The sequence below is a fragment of the Pseudonaja textilis genome, chromosome 1, assembly GCF_049901715.1.
Source record: "Pseudonaja textilis isolate UNSWEBS1 chromosome 1, rPseTex1.2, whole genome shotgun sequence".
Lineage (NCBI taxonomy): Eukaryota > Metazoa > Chordata > Lepidosauria > Squamata > Elapidae > Pseudonaja > Pseudonaja textilis.
Window position 1 is genome coordinate 4,955,937 of NC_141990.1, and position 24,865 is coordinate 4,980,801.

Sequence of the window (24,865 nt, forward strand, 5' to 3'; positions counted from 1 at the left end):
CTGTTTAGTGAGTACTCCGCCTTTCCTTTGAGACTGCAAGGCAGTCCTACACTTACCACCAGATCAGGAGTTTGGTTGCTAAGCGAGACGGTCGTTAAGTGGGTCACGACCAAAGTTACAACTTTTTTGTTAAGCAAATCGCCGCCGTTAAATGAATCATGCGGTACCTGGTTAAGAAAATCCATCTTCCCACCCACCGTACCAATTGAACTTGCTTGTCAGAAGCCTAAAACTTCCATTGTTAAGGGAGGCGGTCGTTGAGTGAGTTACACCTTGTTTTTACGACCATTTTGGGGGGAAATGGTCATTAAGGGAATTAACTGCAGCTGCTAAACGAAATGTGTGGCTGTTAAGTGAAACCCTCCCCTCTTGCCTTTGCTTGTCTAAAACCAACTGGGATGATCACAAGTAGTGATCCCATGGCCCAGGCACGCTGCAACCGTCATAAGTACATGCCAGTTGCCAAGCCTCCAAATTCTGATCTTGTGACTGGGGATGCTGCAAACATTGTAAGCGTGAGGACTGGCCACAAGTCCCTTTTTTTCAGTGCTGTTCTAACTATGAAGGGTTGGCTCAGCGAATCGTCGTTAAGTCGAGGACTGCTGTGGAGGTAGCTCTCTGCTGATTTCTCATAGCAGAGATGTCACTGCAATATCCAGGAACTACCAGCTCAAGCAAACAATCTGTAAACTATGTCAAACAAACGGCATTCTTAGAATACACCCAATAATACTGAAAGGGCAAGCCCATTTGTATATGAATTGAGAGTATGCCCTACTGATGATGTTACCTAGTTGGGTGATGAAACGTCTGCAAGAAAACAAGCTCAGAGAGCACCAAGGATCCCACAGTCCTTGCCTGTCTTCCTTCTTTCCTTTCCTTTCCTTTCCGGCCTTCCTTCTTTCCTTCCTTCCTGTCCTTCCTTCCTTCCCTTCCTTCCTACCCGTCCTTCCTTCCTTCCTTCTTTCCTTCCTTTCCTTCCTTCCTTCTTTCCTTCCTTTCCATCCTTCCTTCCTTCCTTTCCTTCTTTCCTTCCTTCCTTCCTTTCCGTCCTTCTGTCCTTCCTTCCTTCCTTCCTTTCCTTCCTTCCTTTCCTCCCTCCATCCTCTTTGTAAACCTCACTCTCTTCTAGCACTGATGATGTTGCCTAGTTGGGTGAATAAATATTTCCCAGAAAGCAACCAAGGACATCCATCTATCTAATCTCTCTCTCTCTCTCTTCTGTGTCTGTCTCGCTCGCTGTGATTCTTTCTCTCTGTCTTTCTGTGTCTTCTACGTCTCTCTCTCTCTCTCTCTCTCTCTGTGTCTGTGTGTCTTTCTGTTTCTCTCTGTCTTCTGTGTCTGTGCCTTTCTCTTTTTCTCTATCTCTCTCTGTGTCTCATGATAGCAGTCTTCCAATATTTGAGGGGCTGCCACAGGGAGGAGGAAGGGGTCAAGCTATTTTCTAAAGTGCCTGTACACCAGACGAGAAATAATGGATGGAAACTGAACAAGGAAAGATTTAATTTGGAAATAAGGAGAAACTTTCTGACAGTGAGAACAATCAACCGATGGAACAGAAGTTGCCTTCAGAAGTTGTGGGAGCGCCATCACTTGAGACCTTCAAGAAGAGACTGGACTGCCATTTGTCAGAAATGGTGTAGGGTCTCCCACTTGGGCAGAGGGGTTGGACTAGATGACCTACAAGGTCCAACTCTGATTATCTGTTATCTTTTTCTATCTCTTTCTCTCTGTCTTTCTGTGTCTTCTCTGTCTCTGTGTCTCTGTGTCTGTATCGATCTATCATCTATCCACCCATCCATCCATCTCTGTAAACCACAGCTTGATCAAGAAACCACCAAGAAAACTCCCACCCACACTGACAGGGCAAGTGTGGTAAATAAAACAGCCCAAACCCTACTCCCTTCTGCTGATCATGTTACCTAGCTGGGTCACGAAACGTCTGCAAGCAAAGCACCCAGCTCAAAGAGCACTGAAGGATTCTATACGCTCGCTAACCTTTATTAGAGAGGTCTTCCCCCCTCTCGAAGCAGGATTCGTGACCACCTTTTGCGATCTTTTTAAAAAATATTATCTCTGGAATGGTTTAACGTCATGGGGGTTCTGGTCTTTATTTTGGCTCAATGATCTGGATCGGGATTGGACCAAGAATGATTGTTTAATTATTCAGCGGACGAAGGAGCCCCCCAAAATACGTACCCGTCGAGAATATTCTGAAGGGGCAGAAAGGCCCGTGGGCTTGCGTGGAGCTGCGCCACTCTTGCAGGCTGGAGCCGGACCGCTTTTGCCTAAGAATAAATTAAGACGAGATGAAATGCAACATCCCCACCCAGGGAAACGAGGGAGGGTGGGATTCGGAATTAGCATGCAGAGGAAAAACTCGGTTTCTTGGACGAAGGACAGGCAGGCTGGAGAAAGAAATAATTCAGAAAAAGGCCAACAGAGGCTGATTTGACGGGGGAGGATAATAGCCATGAAACAGCTAATCCCCAGAGCCAAAAAATAAAATAAAATAAAATAAAATAAACTATCCTTTAGAGAAGAAGGAAAAAGCACCCCGCCAATTAAACGCATTTAAAAAGAAAACGGTACTCGGAAAAATCCATCCCTTTTTGGGGTTCTCCTGGGAGCCAGAGACCGGCAAATCTGCTCGCGACCGACAGCGTCAGAACCGTCAGGGAAACGGGAACGTACCCAGAACGTTAAAAATGGCTACAGACGGCCTCTCTCTGTTGCACACCAATTATGTCACAAATCGATTTGCGTTCCTGCTCCTTGGCCATTTTAATTTGGGGAAGGGGCTTCTACCCAGGCAAGGGGTTGGGAAATTCACAGCCACAATACCTGCAATGCGCTGCTTCTCGTTCCAATGGTACATTGTAGGGGTAGGGTTTAAAAACAAAAAAAGAATTAAGATGCAGGGGGTTATTCACTTAATTTTTTTTTTAACCCATCTTAATAGTTTTGACGAATAACGCAAGGCGGCGAACGGAACTAATCTTCTTTCCTTCCTCTTTTCCCCCACCACAACAACCCAGCGAGGTAGGCTGGGCTGAGAGACAGGCCCAAAGTTACCCAGCTGGCTTTCATGCCGAAGGCAGGACTAGAATTCACTCTCTCCTGATGAGTGGTTCAGTCACCTAGCTGCTTTTCATAACTAAGGTGGGACTAGAACTCACTGTCTCCTGGTGATCGGCCTAAAGTCACATTTAGTGGGCTCTCATGCCTAAGGTGAGACTAGAACTCACCCTGTCCTGGAGATTGGCTTAAAGCCATCTAGCTGGCTTTCCTGCCAAAGACAGGACTAGAATTCACCGCCTCCTGGTCATTGGCCTAAATTCACCCAGTAGCTTTAATGCCTCAGGTGGTACTAGAACTCACCATCTCCTGGTAATTGGCCCAAAGCACTCAACTGGCTTTCATGCCTAAGGCAGGACTAGAACTCACTGTCTCCTGGTGATTGGCCTAAAGTCACTCAACCGGCTTTCATGCCGAAGGCAGGACTAGAATTTACTGCCTCCTGGTGATTGGCCTAAAGTCACTCAACCGGCTTTCATGCCGAAGGCAGGACAAGAATTTACTGCCTCCTGGTGATTGGCCCAAAATCACCTAGCTGGCTTTCATGCCGAAGGCAGGACTAGAACTCACCATCTCCTGGTGACTGGCCTAAAGTCACTCAACTGGCTTTCATGCCTAAGGCAGGATTATAATTCACTGCCTCCTGGTGACTGCCCTAAAGTCACTCAACGGGCTTTAATGCCTAACGTGGGACTAGAACTCACCGTCTCCTGGTGATTGGCCTAAAGTCACTCAACTGGCTTTCATACCTAAGACGGGACTAGAATTTACTGCCTCCTGGTGATTGGCCTAAAGTCACTCAACTGGCTTTCATACCTAAGACAGGACTAGAATTTACTGCCTCCTGGTGATTGGCCTAAAGTCATTTAGTGGGCTTTCATGCCTAAGGCGGGACTAGAACTCACCCTCTCCAAGGTGATTGGCTGAAAGTCACCTAGCTGGCTTTCATGACGAAGGCAGGACTAGAACTCACCGTCTCCCAATTTCGAGCCTACTGCTTTCTGGACCAAACCACCATGGCAAGATTGAAGCTTATATCTGCATCGCTGGGGCAGTGAAATGTATGAATTTTGGCTATTTTCGGGGAGTGTCTGTTTTTATGAGGAAGTAAAGGCCACTGAACCGAGCTGTGCTGCCTGGGGAATTCTGGGAGTTGTAGTCCACACATCTTCAAGTGGTTAAGGTGGAGAAACTGTCACTCAAACCCTCCTTACCTTCCTTCTCCAGGCCTGGGACTCTTCCTAAGAGCCCATCTGGGGTTTTCTGGTTTTCGTCTTCACCAAGCGCCTTGTGGTCGCCGATGGCCCTGCTGCGCTGCCCCCTTCCCGCCTCGCTGTTCTCCTGGTAGAATCGGACCCGCTCGCAGATGGTGGGGCTCGGGAAAACGGTCTGGACGCCCTGCACCTCGCTCTGCAACATCCATCGGTTGGCAGGGTGCTGCTGGGTCGGTAAATGAAGCTGGCCTGAGGCCGCCTGCTTGGCCATCTGTTTCACTTCGGCTGGAGGGAAACCACGACAGAAGGACGTGCCGGTTGGATTAAATAAATAAATAAATGAATTAAAATAAATAAATAAAACAAATTAACTAAAATTAAATTAACTAAAATTAAATTAACTAAAATTAAATTAACTAAAATTAAAATAAATTAACTAAAATTAAATTAACTAAAATTAAATTAAATTAACTAAAATTAAATTAAATTAAATTAAATTTGTCAACTCATAAAATATTTATCTGGGGTAACTGCCGGAATCCTGACAAAAATTAAAATTAAAACTTTGGACTGGTTTTAGTGGGACTTGACCACTTCAGCTCCTACAGTAAGGAAAGCTCCACAGGATTAAATACAGGTAGTCCTCAACTTACAATGGTTTGTTCAGTGACCGTTCGAAGTTGCAATGGCACAGAGAAAAAGTGACATGTTCGTTTTTCACTCTTATGACCGTTGTGGCATCCCCGTGGTTGCGTGATCCAAATGCAGGCGTTCTGACAACTGACTCACATTTATGACAGCCACAGGGTCACATGATCCCCTTTTGCGACCTCCTGACAAGCAAAGTCAAAGGGGCAGCCGCATTCGCTTAACGACCGTGTGACTGATTTTAACAAAGGCAGTTTATTCGCTTAGCAGCGGTGTCAAATGGGGGGAAAACTCACTTAACACATTTCTCATTTAGCAACATAAATTTTGGGCTCAACTGTTGGGTCGCAAGCCGAGGAATACCTCTACAGCTAGTCTTCGACTTACAGCCCCACAACTGAGCCCAATCTTTAGGTCACTTGAGTGAGACAGCTGTGAAGAGAGTTTTGCCTCATTTTATGGCCTTTCTTGACACCGTTGTGAAACGGATCACTGCGGTTGTTCAGTTAGAAACACGGTTATACTTTCCCACTGACGTTCTGGAAACAACAGACGGAAATTAATCAAGGAGAGAAGCAACCTGGAACTAAGGAGAAATTATCTAACAGTGAGGACAATTAACCAGTGGAACCGCTTGCCACCAGCAAGCTTTGTTGGAAGTAGATAGGTGCAAATGATGACCTCATGACCCCAGGGTGCTGTAACCATGGTAAATGCCAAGAACCCAAATTTTGGGAATCTACGATGGTCGCAAGTACGAGGATCGACTGTCAATACTTTTTTCAGCACTGTCACAACCGGTCTTTAGACAAACGATCTTTTATTGCCTTCCCAAAGTCACTGCATCAAGTGAGATGGGCCGCATATGAATTTAATAAATGAGTATAAATAAATAAGATTGACAAAAGTTTTCCACAGAAAAAAATAAAAAATAAATCCTTTACTCTGACTTCTACTGCCATCTAGTGGGCAGAAAGGAAACAACGGGGTTCCTTTTTCCGCAGCCGATATTGGGAGGTTGTTGTCTATGTCACCGTATTCTACTCACCGGTGGCCAGTTTGGCGCAGTGGGCAAGGCGATAGGAGTAGAAAGTGTGAGACTGGGAGTTCTAGTGCTCTCTGAGGGTCTCCCTCGAGGCACAAGTTCCGATTGTCCCTACTTCAACTATACTATCCAAAGAGCAATGCTTCTTAAAACTTTTGGCAACTTTACAGAACACAGAATAACAAGAGTTGGAAGGGACCTTAGAGGTCTTCTAGTCCACCCCCTTGCTCAAGCAGGAAGCTCTACACCATTTCTAGACAAATATGTAATGAAGCAGTAATGAAGCACCCACAACTTCTGGAGGCGAGATGCTCCACCGATTAATTGTTCTCACTGTCAGGAAATTCCTCCTTAGTTCTAAGTTGCTTCTCTCCTTGATGAGTTTCCATCCGTTGCTTCCTGTCCTGCTCTCAGGTGCTTTGAAGCAGTGGTCACCAACTGGTGGGCCGGGGGACCGCTAGGGGTCCGCGAGAAAATGTTGGTGCTCCGCAGAGAAAGGTCACCCCCAAAGCAATTATTCCAGGCTGTGCGGGAACACAAGGCTGCCCCGCCCACCTGGCCCGTGGGAACACAAGGCTTGCGTTGCTTGCATTGTGAACAACATGAGGTAGTGAGGGGAAGGGGGAAAGAGAGGAAGGGGGGAACTTGCCCCACGCGCCCCACGCGCCTGGCCTGGCCACCGGGCTGCTTCTTTCCGCTTCTTTCTTCTTCTGCTTTTGGCTGCACTCAAGGAAAGCAGCAAAAGTCTTTCTTTCTCTCCCCCAAACTCCGGCAGAAATGAGTCTTTGGGACCCTGCAAGGCCTCCTGCTCCAAGAGGCTGTGCCGGCGCAACAGGTCTCACGAAGACTCATTTCTGGCGGAGTTTGGGGGAGAGAAAGAAAGACTTCTGCTGCTTCTGCTATTTTCCTTGCATGTAGCCAAAAGTCTCTCTCTCTCTCCCACTCTCTCTCTCTCTCTCTCTCTCCCATTGAGAACGGAGCTGGAGATTGTATCCTGCGATCCCAAATAAACAACAATCGATCGGTAGGAAAATGGGGTGGGGAATTTTCCTGCAGACTTTTGGGGGGTATTTTCCCAGGGTCTCTGCTGCTTTCTGCAGAGACCCTGGGAGAATGTCAGCAAGCCACTGTAAGTCAAAATTCATATTGGTGATCCACGGGATTTAAAATAGTTTGGTGGTCCCTGAGGTCCAAAAGGCTGGCGACCCTTGCTTTGGAGAATAGGTTGACCCCCTCTTCTTTGGGGCAGACCCTCAAATATTGGAAGACTGCTATCATGTCACCCCTAGTCCTTCTTTCCATTAAACTAAACGTAGCCAATTCCAGCAACGTTCTTCGTATGTTTTAGCCTCCAGTCCCCTAATCCTCTTTGTGGCTCTTCTCTGCGCTCTTTCTAGTCTCAACGTCGTTTTTTTACATCGTGGAGACCAAAAGTGGATGCAAGCATTCTAGTGCGGCCTTACAAAGTGGCCTTCACACTTCGTGCGATCTTGATTCTATCCCTCTGTTAATGCATTGGCTTTAAGAAGTCAAGATGTCAACTCCCAGAATTCCCCAGCCAGCATGAGGAATTCTTAATGGGCAGAAATGAACCAGCCCAAAGTCAATTACTAATCTGTGTAACTAACTGCCCCAAACTTTGGATGATCTTAAAAGGGGACTAGATGTTAGGAATTGATAGTCACCTAGCAGTTGGGTTGGAAATATATAAACCAGGATAGACATTTAATACTGTCTCTTTAAGGGAATGCTAAAATTATAATTGGGTGTGGTTCCTCAAACGGCCATAAGATGGAGCCAGAAACCTGGGTTGTTCTGTTCTGTTGTTGCTGTGAGTTGTTTGGTGCTAGATGTTCTGATGTTCGCTAGTTTTGGTTCCTACATTTTTCCTATTGACTGTTGCCGATCGTCGTTCTCCTTGGATTGCTGTGAGTCTATTTACTGAACTGTTTATGATACTGGACTTTGTTATTTGGATTAACCCTAAAAAACTGACTGCTTTAACCATGTATGACTTGGACTGCTTGTTGGACTTTGCTTAACCGTTTACTGGAAGTAAAAACCTACATTTTACTATTCAGTGTATCTGTGTGCTGGTCGTGTGTTATTCAACATTACTCCGTCTCAATTACCTCAACAAAGGTCTATCAAGGGTTACCCATCTTGATGACCTCATGATGCCACCAAGCTGAGGGCACCATTGCTAAATCCCAGTTGTGGCAGGGAGGAAAGAAAGGGGGAGAAAGAGAAAGCCACGTCTCCATTTGTTGAGCCCCCAAAGAACATCTAGCGGATCCCAAAGGCTAGGTTAGCATCCTCACCTGATCCAACAGGGTTGATCTCCTAACTGTAGGGCTGAGAATGCTGGGTGTCGTAGCCCCAAGCTCACTTAAATGCCTCCCCCTCCCCAATTTCTGTGGACTGGAAAACCCCCAAACTCACATGTCCATTCGGACTGGGCCATTCTCCTCTCCTCGCTTCTCAAATTCGCTTCGTAGATTTCAGGAGCTGTTTTTTTGAAGGACCTGCAAAACCAGGTTGATGGCATCGTTTTTACTGACCCTAGATATAGTTAGACCCCACTTTATCTAGGTTACCTCTAAACATCCTAGAGGGTTGGGTTTTTTTTTGCCTTTTCCACCCTCTTAATTTAAATAACAGAATTACAAGTGTGGCCTTATCAAGGCCTTATAAAGTGGTGTTAACGCTTGACGTGATCTTGATTCTCTCCCTCTGTTTATGCATCCTAGAACTCCGTTGACTTTTTGGGCAGCTGCAGCACACGGCTGGCTCCCATTCAAGCGACTGTCGAGTAGGACTCCAAGATCCCTCTCCCAGTTACTACTATTGAGCCAGGTACCGTCTACACTATACCTGTGCGTTTGGTTTTACTTGCCTAAATGTCGGACCTTCCTTTTTTTCACCACTGAATTTCGTTTTGTTAGATAGCACCCAATGTTCAAATCTGTCAAGATCCTTCTGTATCCTAAGCCTTTATCTTCTGGAGAGTTTGTGTCACGCCCCTGGTGGAGACTGACTCCGAGGGAGAGGAGGAACAGCCGACAGGGAGTGGGAGTGCGGCTCCGGAGGTTGTCGAGAAGGCTGGGGAAGGGCAGAGGCCAGCTGAGCAGTCAGAGGAGGACCCAGGCCCATCCCTTATCCGTCCTAGGGCATGCAGGGAGGACAGGGATAAGGGAGAGATGTGGTCTACTTGGGAGGAGAGGTCCTTGATCCTCTTCATGGGCTGCAGCTGTGACAACTGGATAAGAGGACGGACATGCATACGGGCCAGTGCTGGAAACAAAGCATGGAAATATCTCTAGTTTATGGTTCCTCTCTGAGTTTGGCGTCCTTCCCAGGGTGTGTTACGTTATCTGTGGACGTCCTCCAGCCCTTTATCTTGCCTGGTTTGTGTTGTTTTTTATTCTTTACAATTTAAACGGCATTTCCTCCTTCTTGTAACTGTTTGTGGGGGAGTCTTTTGTCTCCAGTCAAGGATATCCGGAGCTTGGAAGCAAAGTGAAGGAATAAAAGGGGCTTCCACCTGTTTTTGTGACTGTGTTTATTTTGTATCCCACCCTGGGGTCATCACAGTTTGGCTATTCCTGCCAGCTTGGTGTCTGCAAATTTGATGAGTTCCCTATCTATCCCCAAATCCAAATCATTGATGAAGATGTTGAAGAGTATTGGGCCTAAGACAGAGCCTTGGGGTACGTACCCCACTGCATACTTCCTGCCATGGAGATGCAGTTCCATTGAGGACTACACGTTGAGTGCAGTTGGTCAGCCAGTTACGAATCCATCTGGTGGTGATGCTGCCTAACCCACTCCTTTATCTAGTAGTAGATTATGGTCTACTTTATCAAATGCTTTACTGAAGTCCAAGTAAATTATATCGACACAATTCCTCTGGTCCACTAATTTTATTAGATAGTGCCCAACTGTGATGACCTGGAGTGTCCCACAAACATAACAAAAACCAAAACGTAAATAAATGTTCTTTAATGCCTCCCACTTGGCTTCACTGTTCAACTGTTCACAGTTGGAGTCGCAATCCTTCTTTCCAACATAACATTCCAAACGAAATACGGTCCAACTCAAAGAGCAGATAACGAAGCGATAAAAAAAACCAAAAACAAACCGCACTGAAGAAAGTTCCACGACAGACCAGGATAATTAATTACAAACTTCAAGAAGATAACCAGGTATGGTCTGTTGGAAGAACGCCAACCAAGATAAACCTCCATCCAGGAATAAAACACGCTTTGTTTCCAGCGTTTGCCCATACGCATGTCCGTCCTCTTCTTCAGTTGTCACAGCTGCAGCCCCTGAAGAAGATCATGGCCACTTCCTCTCTCATAAGCCAAGTTGTTTCTTTCTCCGTTCCTCTCTGCGTGTTCTAGGATGCAGAGGGGATGGGCCTGGGTTCTCCTCTGCCTGCTCAGTCGGCCTCTGCCCTTCCCCAGCCTCCTCCACCACCTCTGGAGCCACCCTTCCACTCCCTGCTGGCTGTTCCTCCTCTTCCTCAGAGTCAGTCTCCAACAGGGGCACGACACCAATATTCCAGTCAGTCGAGATCCTTGTAGGTGTCAATGAACGATTACTTTACGGTTTTTCTCTTGGTGGAAAGAATTCAGACTGTTCCCCCGCCCCACCGATTTCTTGGTAGGCGCGACGTACACCGGATGCTGCGCTTTTCCTCTGCCCTCTACATCCCTATTTCTCTTGTGCTACAAACCGGGGATTTTAGGGAAGAGGACTCACCCGTCTGATGCTTTGATCCCATCCAACATGGAGCTTCCTCGGCGTAGCTGGCAGCTCTTCTTCCTCCTGAAGGTCACCCCTGGGGATAAGAGCTAAAAACCCACACTGATAAGGAGGCGATCTGGGCCGGGAGGGGCAGCGGGGAGGGGAGGGCACATGACAATTTCTGTGCAGGTAGTTCCTATGCCTGTTTTCAAAGTTGCAAAGCGGGGGGGAGAAAAACCTGAAGAAATAGCAAGGCAGTTTAAAATCAAAAGTACATTCCACCCTTACCTTTCAAAGATTGTAGCCTAGGCTACCATCTTCACCTTCCACCTGGGGAAAATCCTCCATTGGAGAACATGATGGATGACACCCAGCGCGTGAACCTGCTTCTGTTGGAGAGTGTGATTTATGACACACCCAGGGGGGTGGGGGGAAAGGCAGGGTCAGAGGTGGCTGTAAATTACATGTGCCACAGTTGGCTTCATTTAGGTTATGTCATGCCCCTGTTGGAATCTGATTTGGGGGTGGGGTGGGGTGGGGTGTCGAACAGCTGACAGGGAGTGGAAGCGTGGCTCCAGTGGCTGTGGAGGAAACTGGGGAAGGGCACAGTCCGGCTGGGCATTCAGAGGAAGACCCAGGCTCTCACCCCTCACTCTTCATCCTAGGGCATGCAGGGAGAAACAGATAAGGGAGCAACGTGGCTTAGGGGGGAGGAAAGGGCCCTGATCCCCTTCATTAGCTGCAGCTGGGAAAACAGAATTTAAAAAGGGCGTTTGCGCACAGCACCTTGCTGGAAGCAAAGCTTGGATTATCTTTGTCAAGTCTTATCTGGGTTCTGGCGTCCTCCCAACTGCTGCCCTGTCTCGATAATGGCTGCAGCGTGGTTTATGTTGCTTTTTATTTATTATTTTTTATGTACTTTGGGTTCGGACTGAATTTCTTCCCTTTAAAAACTGTTCTTGGGAGAGTTTTTTCTCCAGCCGATGATAACTGGACCTTGAGGGCCAAGTTGGAGGAATTAAAGGGACTTTACCTACTTTTGTGACTTTGTTGCTTTTGTGCCACGCCCCTTTGGGTTATCATAGGTTAATGCCGGCATGTTGCTCCTAATAAATCCTTTGACTTTTTTGGAAACTTGGCTCAAGGCTCATGATTTAATTAGGGCAATTGCCGGAACCCTGACACCTCGATTTACAACCGTTCATTTAGTGACCGTTTGAAGGGCACTGAAAAAAAGTGACTCTTATTTAGCCCTTATTTAGCGTTGTACCATCTCTATGCTCGCATAGTCAAAATTCCGATGCTCGGCCACTGACTCATACTTATGACTGTCACAGTGTCCCGGGGTCCCCCTTTGCGACCTTCCAACGAATGAAGTTAATGGGGAAGCCGGATTCGCTTAATGACCACCATTGCTAGTTTTAACAACTGAAGGGGTTCCCTTTACCGCTGGGGAGAGACAGCTCGTAAAATAGAGCTAAGCTCGCTCGACGACGGTCTCGCTTAGCGATGGAAAAGTGGACGCTCCCTGGTGGTCATAAGTCGAAGACTACCTGGAGCTGGGAGGGGAGTTCGAATTAACCATCTGCCACTTTGCAATACAATCTCCATCAGGTGCACAAATATATTCTACTGTCAATGCAGCCTCTGGAGAAGGAAAAAGATTTTGGCACATGAATTACCGGGAGTTCTCGTTTTACGACCAGAATCGAGACCAGGACTTCCTGCTGATAATGAAGATGGATGTTAAGCGAGTCACCTCCAATTTTACAACATGTCAGTCATTAAGCAAATCGCTGCAGTTGTTAAGCGAGTTTTGCAGTCGTTAAGCAAATCTGGCTTCCAACATTGAGCTTTGCTTATCCAAAGCCTGTTGGGAAGTCCACAAACGGCGATTATGTGACCTCGGGACACTGTGATGAGAGCTAGTCCTCGACTTATGACCTCAACTGAGCCCAAAAACTCATGTTGTTAAGTGAGACATTTATTGAGAGTGAATTTGGCCCCTTTTCGCGACATTTCTTGCCACAGTTATTAAGTGATTCACGGCAGTTGTTAACTTAACAGCACGGTTAAGTGAATCTGGTCGCAAAAGGGGATCACGTGACCCCGGGACACCGGAGACCATCGTAAGTACGAGTCAGTTGCCAAGCATCTGAATTTCAATCACGTGACCTCAAGGGGAGGCTGCCAGGGTTGTACAAGTGTGAAAAACAATCATGTCCCTTTTTCGATGCCGTTGTAACTTTAAACAGTCACTAAACAAAAAGTTGTATGTCGAGGACTGTCCGTAATCGTTCTTTCAGGAAATTTCTCTGTGACAACCCAAAGGGGCATGGCGCAAAAGCAACAAAGTCACAGAAGTAGGTAAAGCCCCTACAATTCCTCCAACTTGGCCCCCAAAGTCCAGATATCATCGGCTGGAGAAAAAAAACTCCCAAAAACAGTTTTGAAAGGGAAGAAATTCCATCGGAACCCAAAGTACATCTAAATTATAAATAAAAACCAACACAAACCACACTCCAGTGATTAACGAGACAGGGCAGGATAAGGAATTGCAGACTTCAAAAGATAACGAAACACACACAGTTGGAGGATGCCAGAACCCATATAAGACGTGACAAACAAAGATAATGCATGCTTTGCTTCCAGCAAGGTGCTGTGCACAAACACACTTTATATCCTGTTCTCCCAGCTGCAACTAATGAAGGGGATCAGGGCCCTTTCCTCCCCCATAAGCCAGGTTGCTCCCTTTTCCGTTTCTCGCTGCGTGCCCTAGGATGAAGAGGGGGGTGAGGGCCTGGGTCTTCTTCTGAATGCCCAGCTGGATTGTGACCTTCCCCAGTTTCTCCAAAGCCACCAGAGCCACACTCCCATTCCTTGTCAGCTGTTCGACCTCCCCCTTGGAATCAGATTCCAACGGGGGCATCACATTCTCCTTGGTTCTACATTGGATCTTCCATGATCTTAAAAACCTTCCCCATGAAAAAGCAACGTAATCGCTGCCAACCAAGCCCGCGACAGGTTGCAAATGAGCTTCCACTCTCTGTCCCGCTTTACCTGATAGTTTGGCTCTGTTCCTTTTGGATTTAGGGGACTTCTGGGTGTTTCCGGTCCAAAATCGCTCCAGTAGGTGGTATCCTGGCTTTGGTTGACATTCTTGGGCCTGTTTTCAGCCATTTGGTAAGACTGGACCACCAGGGATCTGTAGGCTCCCGGAACCCGGAAGGGCGGTGGCACGTAGCCCTCTGTCGGAGGAGCCACCGTCTTCCACTGCAGGGCGCAGTCGCCATTTAAGGGAGGCTGAATGCTTCTCAAGATGTTCTCCAGCTTCTCATGGCAACCCTGGGCGGGAATCCCGACGGGGAGTTGCTCCTTTGCCTGGGTGCCCCAAAAGAGCTGCCGAGGTTTGTCAAAACTCTCCAGCGCACCCAGTTTGGTTTCGGTGCGGCAGAGGGAATCCGTCGCTTGCTGGAGCAAAGTCTGGCAAATCTTGAGATCGAGAACGCACTTGCCGAACTGGTGCTCAAACTGGGACCGGACGTTCCCGTTTTTGCCGCGGGTGCTTCGGAGTACCTCGTTCATCACCGAGGCGCCGTTCGGGTCCTCGTCCAAGGATAGGCTCGCCTCGTGATCCTGGATCTCGGCCAGCTGAGGGGAAGAGAGGTCGGTCATATCGCCGGTAGAACTCGTTGATTCTCGTTGAGAATCGGGGTCCTGCTCGGTTCTCGACATCTCGTCCCCCTCCGTCTCGTCCCCCAGCTCTGGGTAACAAGTGTATATCTCGTTGATTTGCACGCTGGACAAGCTCAGGTTGGCGTTGCTGTCCTCTTCCGCGTCTTTCAAATGCCCCTCGAAGAACGGCCTGGATTGCGCCGTGCGGAGAACTGGTTCGGGACCTGGACGAGGTCATTCAAATGACTCTCGAAGAAAAGGCCGGATTGCGCCGCAGCGGAGAACTGGCTCGGGGACCTGGACGAGGTCATTCAAATGACTCTCGAAGAAAGGGCCGGATTGCGCCGTGCGGAGAACTGGCTCTGACACCTGGACGACAACAGGTTTGATCTCCGGCGAGGAAACAGCGCATCTGGTCACGGTGAAACTTCTGGCTGAGGAACAAAGCGAGAATGGCGGTGGGAGGAAGCGCGTCAAGGGGATTTCAATCCAATTTCAAACCTGCTAACGATTTCTCTTTTAATTTTATTCGCTTATACCCTGCCTTTATTATTTTTTTATAAATAACTCGAGGCGGTGAACATATCCGACATGCGTTCCTCCTCCTATTTTCCCCATAACAACAACCCTGTGAGGTGGTTTGGGTTGAGAGAGAGGGACTGGGTCCAAGTCACCCAACTGGCTTTCGTAGCTAGGGTGGAACTAGAACTCGCCGTCTCCAGGTGATTGGCCCAAAGTCACCACACGTTGACTTTCATGGGTAAGGCCGTCTCACTGGGCTTGTTGAATAAATGCATTTGCTGTGGGATTCACAGATGGATAGTCCTCAACTTATGGCCATAAATTCCCTAGTTTGCATGATAATATATTCTTTGCGTAATGTCAACTTGCTCCGTTCCCTTTACTCTGCAGCCACCATCTCCTGGTGATTGAGCCGAATGTCATCCAGCCAGCCACCATGCTTAGGGCTGGACTAGAATTCACAATCTCCTGGTGATTGGCCTGAAGTCAGACAGCTGGCTTTCATAGCTGAGGCGAGACTAGAATTCACCATTTCCTGGTGATTGGCCCAAAGTCACTCAGCTGGTTTTCATGGCTAAGGAGACTAGAACTCCCAGTCTCCTAGTGATTGGCCTAAAGTCAGACAGCTGGCTTTCATAGCTGAGGCGAGACTAGAACTCAGAGACTTCTGGTGATTGGCCCAAAGTCGCCCAGCTGGCTTTCAAACCTAAGGTGGGACTAGAACTCACAGTCTCCCGGTGATTGGCTCAGTCACCTAGCTGGCTTTCATACCTAACGTGAGACTAGAACTCACCGTCTCCTGGTGGCCGGCCTAAAGTCAGCCAGCTGGCTTTCATAGCTGAGGCGAGACTAGAACTCACGAGACTTCTGATGATTGGCCCAGTCACCTAGCTGGCTTTCAAACCTAAGGTAAGACTAGAACTCACCATCTCCTGGTAATTGGCCTAAAGTCAAACCAGCTGGCTTTCATAGCTGAGGCGAGACTAGAACTCACGAGACTTCTGATGCTTGGCCCAAAGTCGTCTAGCTGGCTTTCAAATCCAAGGTGGGACTAGAACTCACACTCTCCTAGTGATTGGCCCAAAACCACTCAGCTGGTTTTCATGGCTAAGGAGACTAGAACTCCCAGTCTCCTAGTGATTGGCCTAAAGTCAGACAGCTGGCTTTCATAGCTGAGGTGGGACTAGAACTCAGAGTCTGCTGGTGATTGGCCCGAAGTCCTCCAACTGGGTTTCATGCCCAAAGCAGGACTAGAACTCCCAGTCTCACACTTTCTAGTCTGGCGCTTTAACCATTCAATCTCACTGGCAAAGTCAATGACTATAACAGGTTTTTGTGTGGCTGGCTGGCTGGAGACAAGAGGTTGATTCACGCAGGGGTGGCTGCAGGGTAGAACGGGGCAACTGACATTATGCACAGAACATCATCATGCAAACTAGGGAATTTATAGCCGTAAGTTGAGGACTATCCATCTGTGAGCCCTGATGGCACAAATCCCACAGCAAATGCGTTTATTCAACAAGCCCAGTGAGATCTGTCTTATTTCGACGTGGTCCTTTAAAAGGAGCTGTGTGCCAAAATTTGTATCAGGTCCTCAGCGTTCTCTGAGCCTTGTTGTTTTTTTGCAGATGTTTAATCACCCAACTGGGTAGCATCATCAGTGCTAGAACAGAGTGGGATTTGCTTTCTTTTTAATCACCAAGAAGAAAACAACATTCTCACGAACACTCTCAGGGTAAGTATCTATATATATAAAAGCAAGGTATCACTCGCACATCATCACAAAATCTCCAGAACCGTAAAGCCTACAAACTTGAAGTTTGGCGCATATGTTCCTCTTGGCTTCTAGGGGCTCACTAAGAAAGGATTTTTCAAAATGACCATCAGAGCTATTAGTATTTCCTATATTATTATTATTAACACGCTCCGATGCTAAGGAGTTCTACTCCCCCTCCCCACCTGGAAAGAAATCTCTTCCAAATGCAAAACACAAGCAGAGGAGTTTCAGTTTCACAACACCAAGCAGCTTTAGTACAGAACAGTTGAGCTAAGCCACGCCCAGGCTCCTTGCTGTCTCCTTGCTCACACAGCAAATACTCTTTCAGTTTCCAAACAGCCCTCAACTCTTCACACACTCTGACAGGACACTAGCCAGATGAATACCGATGGATGCTGGTAGGCAGAGGCACAATTTCTTCTCCTTATTTTCCTCCCCAAAAACTTGCCTGATCACATAGTTTTGCAGCGAAGCGCGGGTACCCAGCTAATATTGGTATATAAATCTTGTGGGAGGAAGAGGAGAAGAATGACTGGTGGGGGTTGCTGGTGTCCTCTGAGCTGGCAATTCTCCTGCAGACAGTTCACTGCCAAACTAGGGAACATCATCAGTGGTAGAAGGGAGTGGGGTTTGCGGAGTGGAGAAGGACTTTAACTTATTGCACCTGTGTAAGGTTTGCCAACTGCACAGGGGCAGACAGGGCAGCGCTCCAGAGGGTTAATGTCATTGCCCAGAGAATCATGGGTTGCCCTCTCCCCTCTTTGTAAGAGCTTTATATCTTCCGCTGCCTTAAGAAAGTTCAAAACATCCTCAAAGATCCATGTCATCCTGGGAACCCTTTTTTTGAACTATTACCATCTGGCAGACGGTACAGGACAATAATAATAAAAACAAGGACAAATAGGCTGAAAAACAGCTTCTATCCCAGGGCTGTAGCTCTTTTGAATTCTACTGTGTAGTGCAATATTAATGCAATATCAGGGGTTTTCAATTCAGTGTATAGAACGTGAAGGATGTCTGTTTGTGTTTTATTTTCATAGTCATAATGTTCATTGAAGGTGGCATTTAATTTTGTTAAATTAAAAAAGCCGTTTCTGTTTGAACTGAAACGGCTGTGAAAGTCTGACTCACAGACGAACCCAATACAGAAGCCTGATGATGGCAGATGAGATTCTGCCGAAGCGTTGCTACAACTTTAAAAGCACAACTATAATGACGTGGGAAAATACCCGAACAAAGCTGAATACCATACATGTAAGTACCCACGAAAATGTAAGAACACACACACACACATATATATATATATATGTATATGCATATGTGTACGTGTATGTGTGTATATATATTTTATATATGAATGAATTAATACGGAAAAGCTGATGTCACAATGTATTGCAAAAGTTTTTAAATATGATTTGTTTTTAAAACTGTAAAACTTTAATAAAGTTTATAAAAAAAGAAAAAAGAAATTAACAGGTGACTTGATTCATCCGACGTAACAATATTTGAGTTGCTTAAAGTTGCCAGACTTTGCAAATTGACGCCAATTTCCGGCCCAAATAGCCTACTGCACCTACTAACCTCTGCTCTCTCTCCCCCTCCCCAAATTTACCCCTCCGTTTCAGAATTCCTGGGCAGTGGGGGAAAGCTCACCAAGCAGAGATCTTACCCCCTTTTCCCTTATGCACAGCCTCTCAACCCCCGAAGAGGACACTGACCAATGTGAGCCTTTTCGTCTTGCAATCTTGGCTTCTTCACCTCGAAAGCCGAGGCGGAAGGCAAGCAGATGTTGATATTGGAGTGAATTTCAGGCTTGGGAGATTCTGGTTCCTGCCCGGGACGGTGTTTGCGAGATTCTAGTAACTCCTGCAAAATTTTTAAAAAAATGAGAAAGGAAAACAAAGAATCGGTTAGCAGAACCCTTTGTCCAGATAGTGGTCCATTATTCATTTTTTACATTTAAATTTGATGGACGTAGTTTTTTTCTGTTAATAGAATAGAATAACAGAGTTGGAAGGGACCTTGGAGGTCTTCTAGTCCAACCCCCTTCTTAGGCAGGAAGCCCTACACCACTTCAGACAAATGGTTATCCAATCTCTTCTTAAAAACTTCCGGTGTTGGGAGTATCCTGTCTTACTTTATATTATACTAGCCAATAACCCGGCATTGCCTGGGTATTTATTTATCCTAATCCTGTTTTAGACAGAAGCAGCCCTTATTTTGGCGACCCAGAACAAACGTAATGTTGGAGCTTCTCCATTACCAGAGACAGCCCCCTTGTAGAGTACTGTGAAGCCATTACCATGGCAACTCCACAGCACTGTACAGTAGAAGCCATTTTAAGGCAGTACGGTAGAAGCCATTTGCAGGCACAACAGGCTGCATCTTAAGAACATACACTCTGAGGGATGTTAGGGGTGTCCTACCCCCACAGTATTTATTTCCAGAGAGTAAGCTGTCTGTGTACCAAATTTGGTTGAAATTGCTTGAGGCATTCCAGTGTTATACTGGAACACACACACACACACACACACACACACACACACCATTTTTTAATATAGAAAAAAAATAGAAGAAATAAAAATAGACATATATATAATAGGATGGTGATGGCAAACCTTTTTGTTGTACTGGCAAACACAATGGACTGCTGCAGCACACTGCTGGCTCATTATTTAGCTGGTTGTCCATTAAGACTCCGAGATCCCTCTCACAGTTACTGCTGTTAAACCTGGTTTCACCCAGTCTATATGTGTACTTTTGGTTTTTCTTGCCTAAGTGTAGGACTTTCCTTTTCTCTACGTTGAATTTCATTTGGTTAAATACGGCCCAAGTGTTGTAAGTCTGTCGAGATCCATCTGGATCTTGAGCCTATCTTCTTGGATGTTGGCTATTCCTGCCAGCTTAGTATCACCTGCAAATTTGCTAAGTTTCCCTTCTATTCCCTCATCTGTCACGCGTGAAGATATTGAAGAGTCCTGGGCCTAAGACGGAACCTTGCGGTACCCCACGGAACAGATAAGAAGGGAAATGGGGAACGTGATGGAAACCTTTAAATTCAGGGCTCTCCAAACTTAGCAACTTTTAAGACAAATTAAATTAAAATTAAAATCCCTCCACTTTTTACTTTCAAGTCGTTCTTTAGAACGTAGCGAATATCTTGCAGGTTCATCGTGCGCTGCTTGGGCCTGGATTCCAGGCCCGTCTTCACCATGTCATAATAAGGTTTGGGGAGCCTAGCGTCAGCTTCCAACCACTGGCCGGAGGTGATGCGATCTTTGATGGATGGACCGTCGAACCCCTCCCAGGGAATGGTGTCTGGAAAAAAAAACACCGTCAACTCATAAAAACATCTTCTATGCCCAGTTTATAGTTGCCATGGGGGTGGGGAAGGAGTTTAAAAGAGCAATGCAGCAGGGAGGAACGGAGAAAGGAGCAACGTGGCTTCCGGGAGAGAAAAAGGCCCTGATCCCTTTCATTAGTTGCAGCTGGGAGAACAGGATATAAGTGGGGCGGTTTGCACACAGCTCCTTGCTGGAAGCAAAGCGTGCATTATCTTTGTCGAGGCTTATCTGGGTTTTGGCATCCTCCCAACTGTGGGTGCTGCGTTATCTGTCGGAAGCCTGCAATTTATCATCCTGGCCTGCCGTGTTAATTACTTCAGTGTGGTTTGTGTTGGGTTTTTTAAAATTTCTAATTATCTTTACTTTGGGTTCGGACTGCATTTCTGCTCTTCGTAGACTGTTTTTGGAACAGTCTGATCTCCCGCCGAGGATAACTGGACCTTGGGGGCCAAGTTGGAGGCATTAAAGGGAACCTTTACCTTAGACAATCTTTAGCCTCAAAGAGGAAAAACACCGATTAATTTTTTTTTAAGTACAAAACCAAGAAGGAAAAGCAAACAAAAATGAGTGTTTCATTCTTTGCTGCACCTGTAAACGCCTCCTGCATGACGGCACAGAAACTGTAAACGTCCGACTTGAAAGTTGCCGTCCTCTCCAAGATCACCTCTGGGGCGCACCACTTGTACAGCTGGGGAGGGATCGGCACCCGGGTCAGGTCGCTGTGCTCCCCTCCGTCTTTGCTGCTGACAAGGGAAGATGATGCTCAGGGTTGGGGAAGAACAGGTAGCCCCTCTGGGGTGGGGGGCCAAGACCACCATCCTTTGGAGATCTCTCACATCCTGGAGGTGGGGAATGGAAGACCACGGTGTGAGGGAAAGACCTTGGGAGACAGAGGCAAAGAGAACGATCGGATAAGAGGTGGCTTAGCCCCCTGCTGCGTAAGGGGCAAAGAAAGAGACTTGGAAGGGACCCTCCCTAGCTTTTCGGGGAGTAAAGGAGGCGGGAGGGAGGAAGGGAGGGCCGTAGATTCAGACTTACAAGACTGAGGCTGGCTGCGCCAAGTAAACCAGATTGGAATTGTCACCCCAATGGGAGAATTCTAGTTTATTGCAAAGCTATATTGTGAGAATCTGGGATGGGTTGGGGAAGGAAGAGGAGAGGAGAGGAAAGGAAGAGGGGAGGAAAGGAAAGGAAAGGAAAGGAAAGGAAGGGAAGGGAAGGGAAGGGAAGGGAAAAGGAAAGGAAAGGGAAGGAAAGGAAGGGAAGGAAGGAAAGGAAAGGAAAGGAAAGGAAAGGAAAGGAAGAGGGGAGGAAAGGAAAACAAAGGGAAGGGAAGGAAAAGAAAGGAAGGAGAGGGAAGGAAGGGGGAGGAAAGGAGAAGGGAAGGGAAGGAAGTGGAAATGAAAGGAGGAGGGAAGGAAGAGGGGAGGAAAGGAAAAGTGGAGGGAAGGAAGAGGGGAGGAAAGGAAATGAAAGAAGGAGAGGGGAGGAAGAGGGAAGGGAAGAGAAGGAAGAGGTGAGGAAAGGAAAAGGGGAAGAAAGGAAAGGAAAGGAAAGAAGGGGAAGAGAAGGGAAAGAGGAGGAAAGGAAGGAAAGGAAAAGAGGAGGGAAGGGAAGAAAAGGAAGAGGGAAGGAAAGGAAGAGGGAAGGAAGAGGGAAGGGAAGGAAAAGTGGAGGGAAGGAAGAAGGGAGAAAAGGAAATGAAAGGAGGAGGGGAGGAAGAGGGAAGGGAAGAGAAGGAAGAGGGGAGGAAAGGAAAAGGGGAGGAAAGGAAAAGGGGAGGAAAGGAAAGGAAAGAAGGGGAAGGGAAGGAAGAGAGGAGGAAAGGAAGGGAAAGGAGGAGGGGAGGGAAGGAAAGGAAAAGTGGAGGGAAGAAGGAAGGGAAGAAAAAGGTGAGGAAAGAAAAGGTGGAGGGAAGGGAAAGGAAGAGGGAAGGAAAAGGGAAGAGAGAAAAGAGGAATGTGGGAAGGGAAAGGGATGCAAACTGAAGGAACACAGAACACAGCATAAAAGAGTTGGAAGGGACCATGGAGGTCATCTAGTGCAACCCCCTGCCCAAGCAGGAGAATCTATACCACTTCAGACAAACGCCTGTCCAGTCTCTTCCTTCTTGGGGGAGGAAAGGAAAGGAAAAGGGAGGGAAAGGATACCGGAAGAGAAAAGGGCGGGGGGGGGGGGGAAGCGGCGTGGGCTCACCTTTCAATCATGTGCTCCAGGTTGGTCAGCTTCGCTTCCCCAGTCAGCACAATCACCACGGCGTAGGAGCTGAGGGTCCGGTGGATGAAGCCGCGCAGGTGCAGGTAGCGGAGGGCATCGCTCACCTGGATCAGCAGGTGCACAATCGTTTCCATGTGCAGCACCGGGAACTCGGAGCGCTGGAGGGAGCGGGCCGATGGGAAGGGGCGAGAAGGAGGAAGGGAAAAAGAAAAGAAACGTTGCCTACGAGAGTTTGAATCCCCTAAAAGTCCAGGGGAGGTGGGCTGTGCAGAAATATTGCAAGTGCACAGGTAAATTAATATAAAATGTTTGTTTTTTTTTTAAAAAAAACACCATTTTTGTAATATTCATATAATTTTGGATATTGCAAGCCCGTCATGGTGAACCTATGGCCCGTGTGCCACAAGCGGCACGCAGAGCCATTTGGGCCGGCACATGAACTGCAGGCAAACTTACCTCACTGCGCATGTGCGCGCCTTACAGCTGATTTTCGGCAGGTTTGAGGCTTTTTCAGCCTCCCGGAGGAAGGCTTCTGCAGGCCGAAAACTAACCCCGTTTTGTTACGTCCTGTTTCTTTCCGAAAATACCGGAAGTGGCGAAACGGGCCTAGTTTTCGGCCTGCAAAGCCTGCAGAAGCCTTCCTCAAGCCTCTGGGAGGCCGAAAAAGGCCTCAAACCCGCCCAAAAATCAGCTGTGAGGCACAGTGCAGGTAAGGGGGCATCGGGGGTGGGTGGGTATTGCGCGTGCATGCATAGGGGCATGGGTGGGGCAGACATTGCCTTCTGGGTGCTGGCACGTGAGCGTCAGCATGCAAGCGCACGCAGAGTTTTTGGCACAGGAGCCCAAAAAGGTTAGCCACCACTGTTGTAAGCTGTCCCAGCGGTACCCTGTGGTAAGGTGCATGGATAATAACTTTAAAGAATAACAACAATAGTAATTGGGCCTGGCTAGTCTAAGAAAGAGAAGGACCAGGGGTGACATGATAGCAGTCTTCCAATATTTGAGGGGCTGCCCCAGAAAGGACGGGGTCAAGCTATCCTCCAAAGAAAAAGAAAGAAAAGGAAGAAGGAAGGATGAGAGAGACAGAAAGACAAGAGAGAGAGAGAGAGAGAGAGAGAGAGAGAGAGAGAGAGAGAGAGAGAGAGAGAAAGAAAGAGAGAGAGAGAGAGAGAAAGAAAGAAAGAAAGAAAGAAAGAAAGAAAGAAAGAAAGAAAGAAAGAAAGAAAGAAAGAAAGAAAGAAAGAAAGGAAAAGAAAGAAAGAAAGAAAGAAAGAAAGAAAGAAAGAAAGAAAGAAAGAAAGAAAGAAAGAAAGAAAGAAAGAAAGAAAGACATCTGAGCAAACCATGGATGGACAGAAGATATGTCTAGTTTAAGGAAAAGAGAGATGGGGTGACATGATAGCAGTCTTCCAATATTTGAGGGGCTGCCACAGAGAGGAGGAGGGGGTCAAGCTATTTCCCAAAGCACCCAAAGGCCAGACAAGGAACAATGGACAAAAACTGAACAAGGAGAAAGATTCAACCTGGAAATAAGGAGGAATTTTCTGACAGTGAGAACAATCAACCCATGGAATAGAAGTTGCTTTCGGAAGTTGTGGGAGCTTCATTTCTGGAAGTTGTGGGAGCTTCATTGTGAGAAATGATGTAGGGTATCCTGCTTGTGCGGAGGTTGGACTAGATGACCTACAAGGTGCCTTCAAACTCTTATCAATCTCTTAAAACTACCTAAGGGACTCTCTTCTGCAGATAGAACTGGGCCTGCAGTTTCTCATGTGGCCAGGAGAGGGTACTGTTCTCACTCCTAGAATTCCTCAGCCATTATGCTTTTAAGATGGACGGACTTCCACTCCCAGAATTCCCCAGCTATGGCATACGTTCAGGAGGATGGACTTCAATTCCCAGAATTCCCCAGTCAGGAGGCCACAGGTCGTATGGACAATACAGGCAAGAGGAGATAGTTGCTAAAGAAGCACTAAATTTGTAGGCCGGATTGGGGGCGAGAAACCATGGTTCTTTTAAGACCTGTGGATTCTCCCAGAATTCCTGAGCCAGCCATGCTGGCTCAGGAATTCTGGGAGTTGAAGTCCACAGGTCTTAAAGCGGCCATAGTTGTCCTCCCTGAAGCTGGATTCAGGTAGCACCACCCCTTTAAATCCATTCAGCACACTGTCCTACCTTGCAGAGTTGTTCAAGGACAGACAAGAGAGACAGGCATTCACATCTCAGGAGCCATAATATAATCTATCCATCCATCCATCAATCAATCGACAAGAGACACCCCACAAACAGCTTTTAGGAAGGCGCAAGGTTTACCCTCTCGTGAAGGATGCTGTAGAGAGACCCAAAATTCACCCGCTCGAACACCAGACGCGTCTTCTCCAAGTCGCTGGACAGACAGACGGCCATCAGAAGCAGCAGGTGAGGGTGGTGGAGCTGGCTGCAAAGCGGGGGAAGAGAGGACCCCATTGGCGGAGAAGACAGCCTACGACCGAAAGCCCCTTTCTCCCTTTCGTGCAGGAGTGGTGCGCGTGGCCCAGAGGTAGAGATCCCGCCTCACAATCAGGAGGCCGTGAGTCGATCCTAGGTCAGAGGCAGA

At 47.3% G+C, this 24,865-nt stretch overlaps 1 protein-coding gene across 1 annotated transcript in view; it reads right to left on the bottom strand.

Annotated features, from left to right (window-relative positions):
• The window catches only part of TEX14 (testis expressed 14, intercellular bridge forming factor), an 82,696-nt gene that overhangs the window by 39,330 nt on the left and 18,501 nt on the right, over window positions 1-24,865 (bottom strand). Inside the window, exons 8-18 of the mRNA XM_087923399.1 lie at window positions 24,583-24,706; window positions 22,249-22,427; window positions 20,641-20,792; window positions 19,836-20,026; window positions 18,427-18,574; window positions 14,682-14,843; window positions 13,795-14,633; window positions 10,750-10,841; window positions 8,428-8,510; window positions 4,252-4,577; window positions 2,200-2,565 (exon numbers count right to left, since the gene is read on the bottom strand). Of these exons, the coding sequence (XP_087779525.1) occupies window positions 2,200-2,565; window positions 4,252-4,577; window positions 8,428-8,510; window positions 10,750-10,841; window positions 13,795-14,633; window positions 14,682-14,843; window positions 18,427-18,574; window positions 19,836-20,026; window positions 20,641-20,792; window positions 22,249-22,427; window positions 24,583-24,706 (2,662 nt within the window). The remainder of the gene's footprint in view (window positions 1-2,199; window positions 2,566-4,251; window positions 4,578-8,427; window positions 8,511-10,749; window positions 10,842-13,794; window positions 14,634-14,681; window positions 14,844-18,426; window positions 18,575-19,835; window positions 20,027-20,640; window positions 20,793-22,248; window positions 22,428-24,582; window positions 24,707-24,865) is intronic.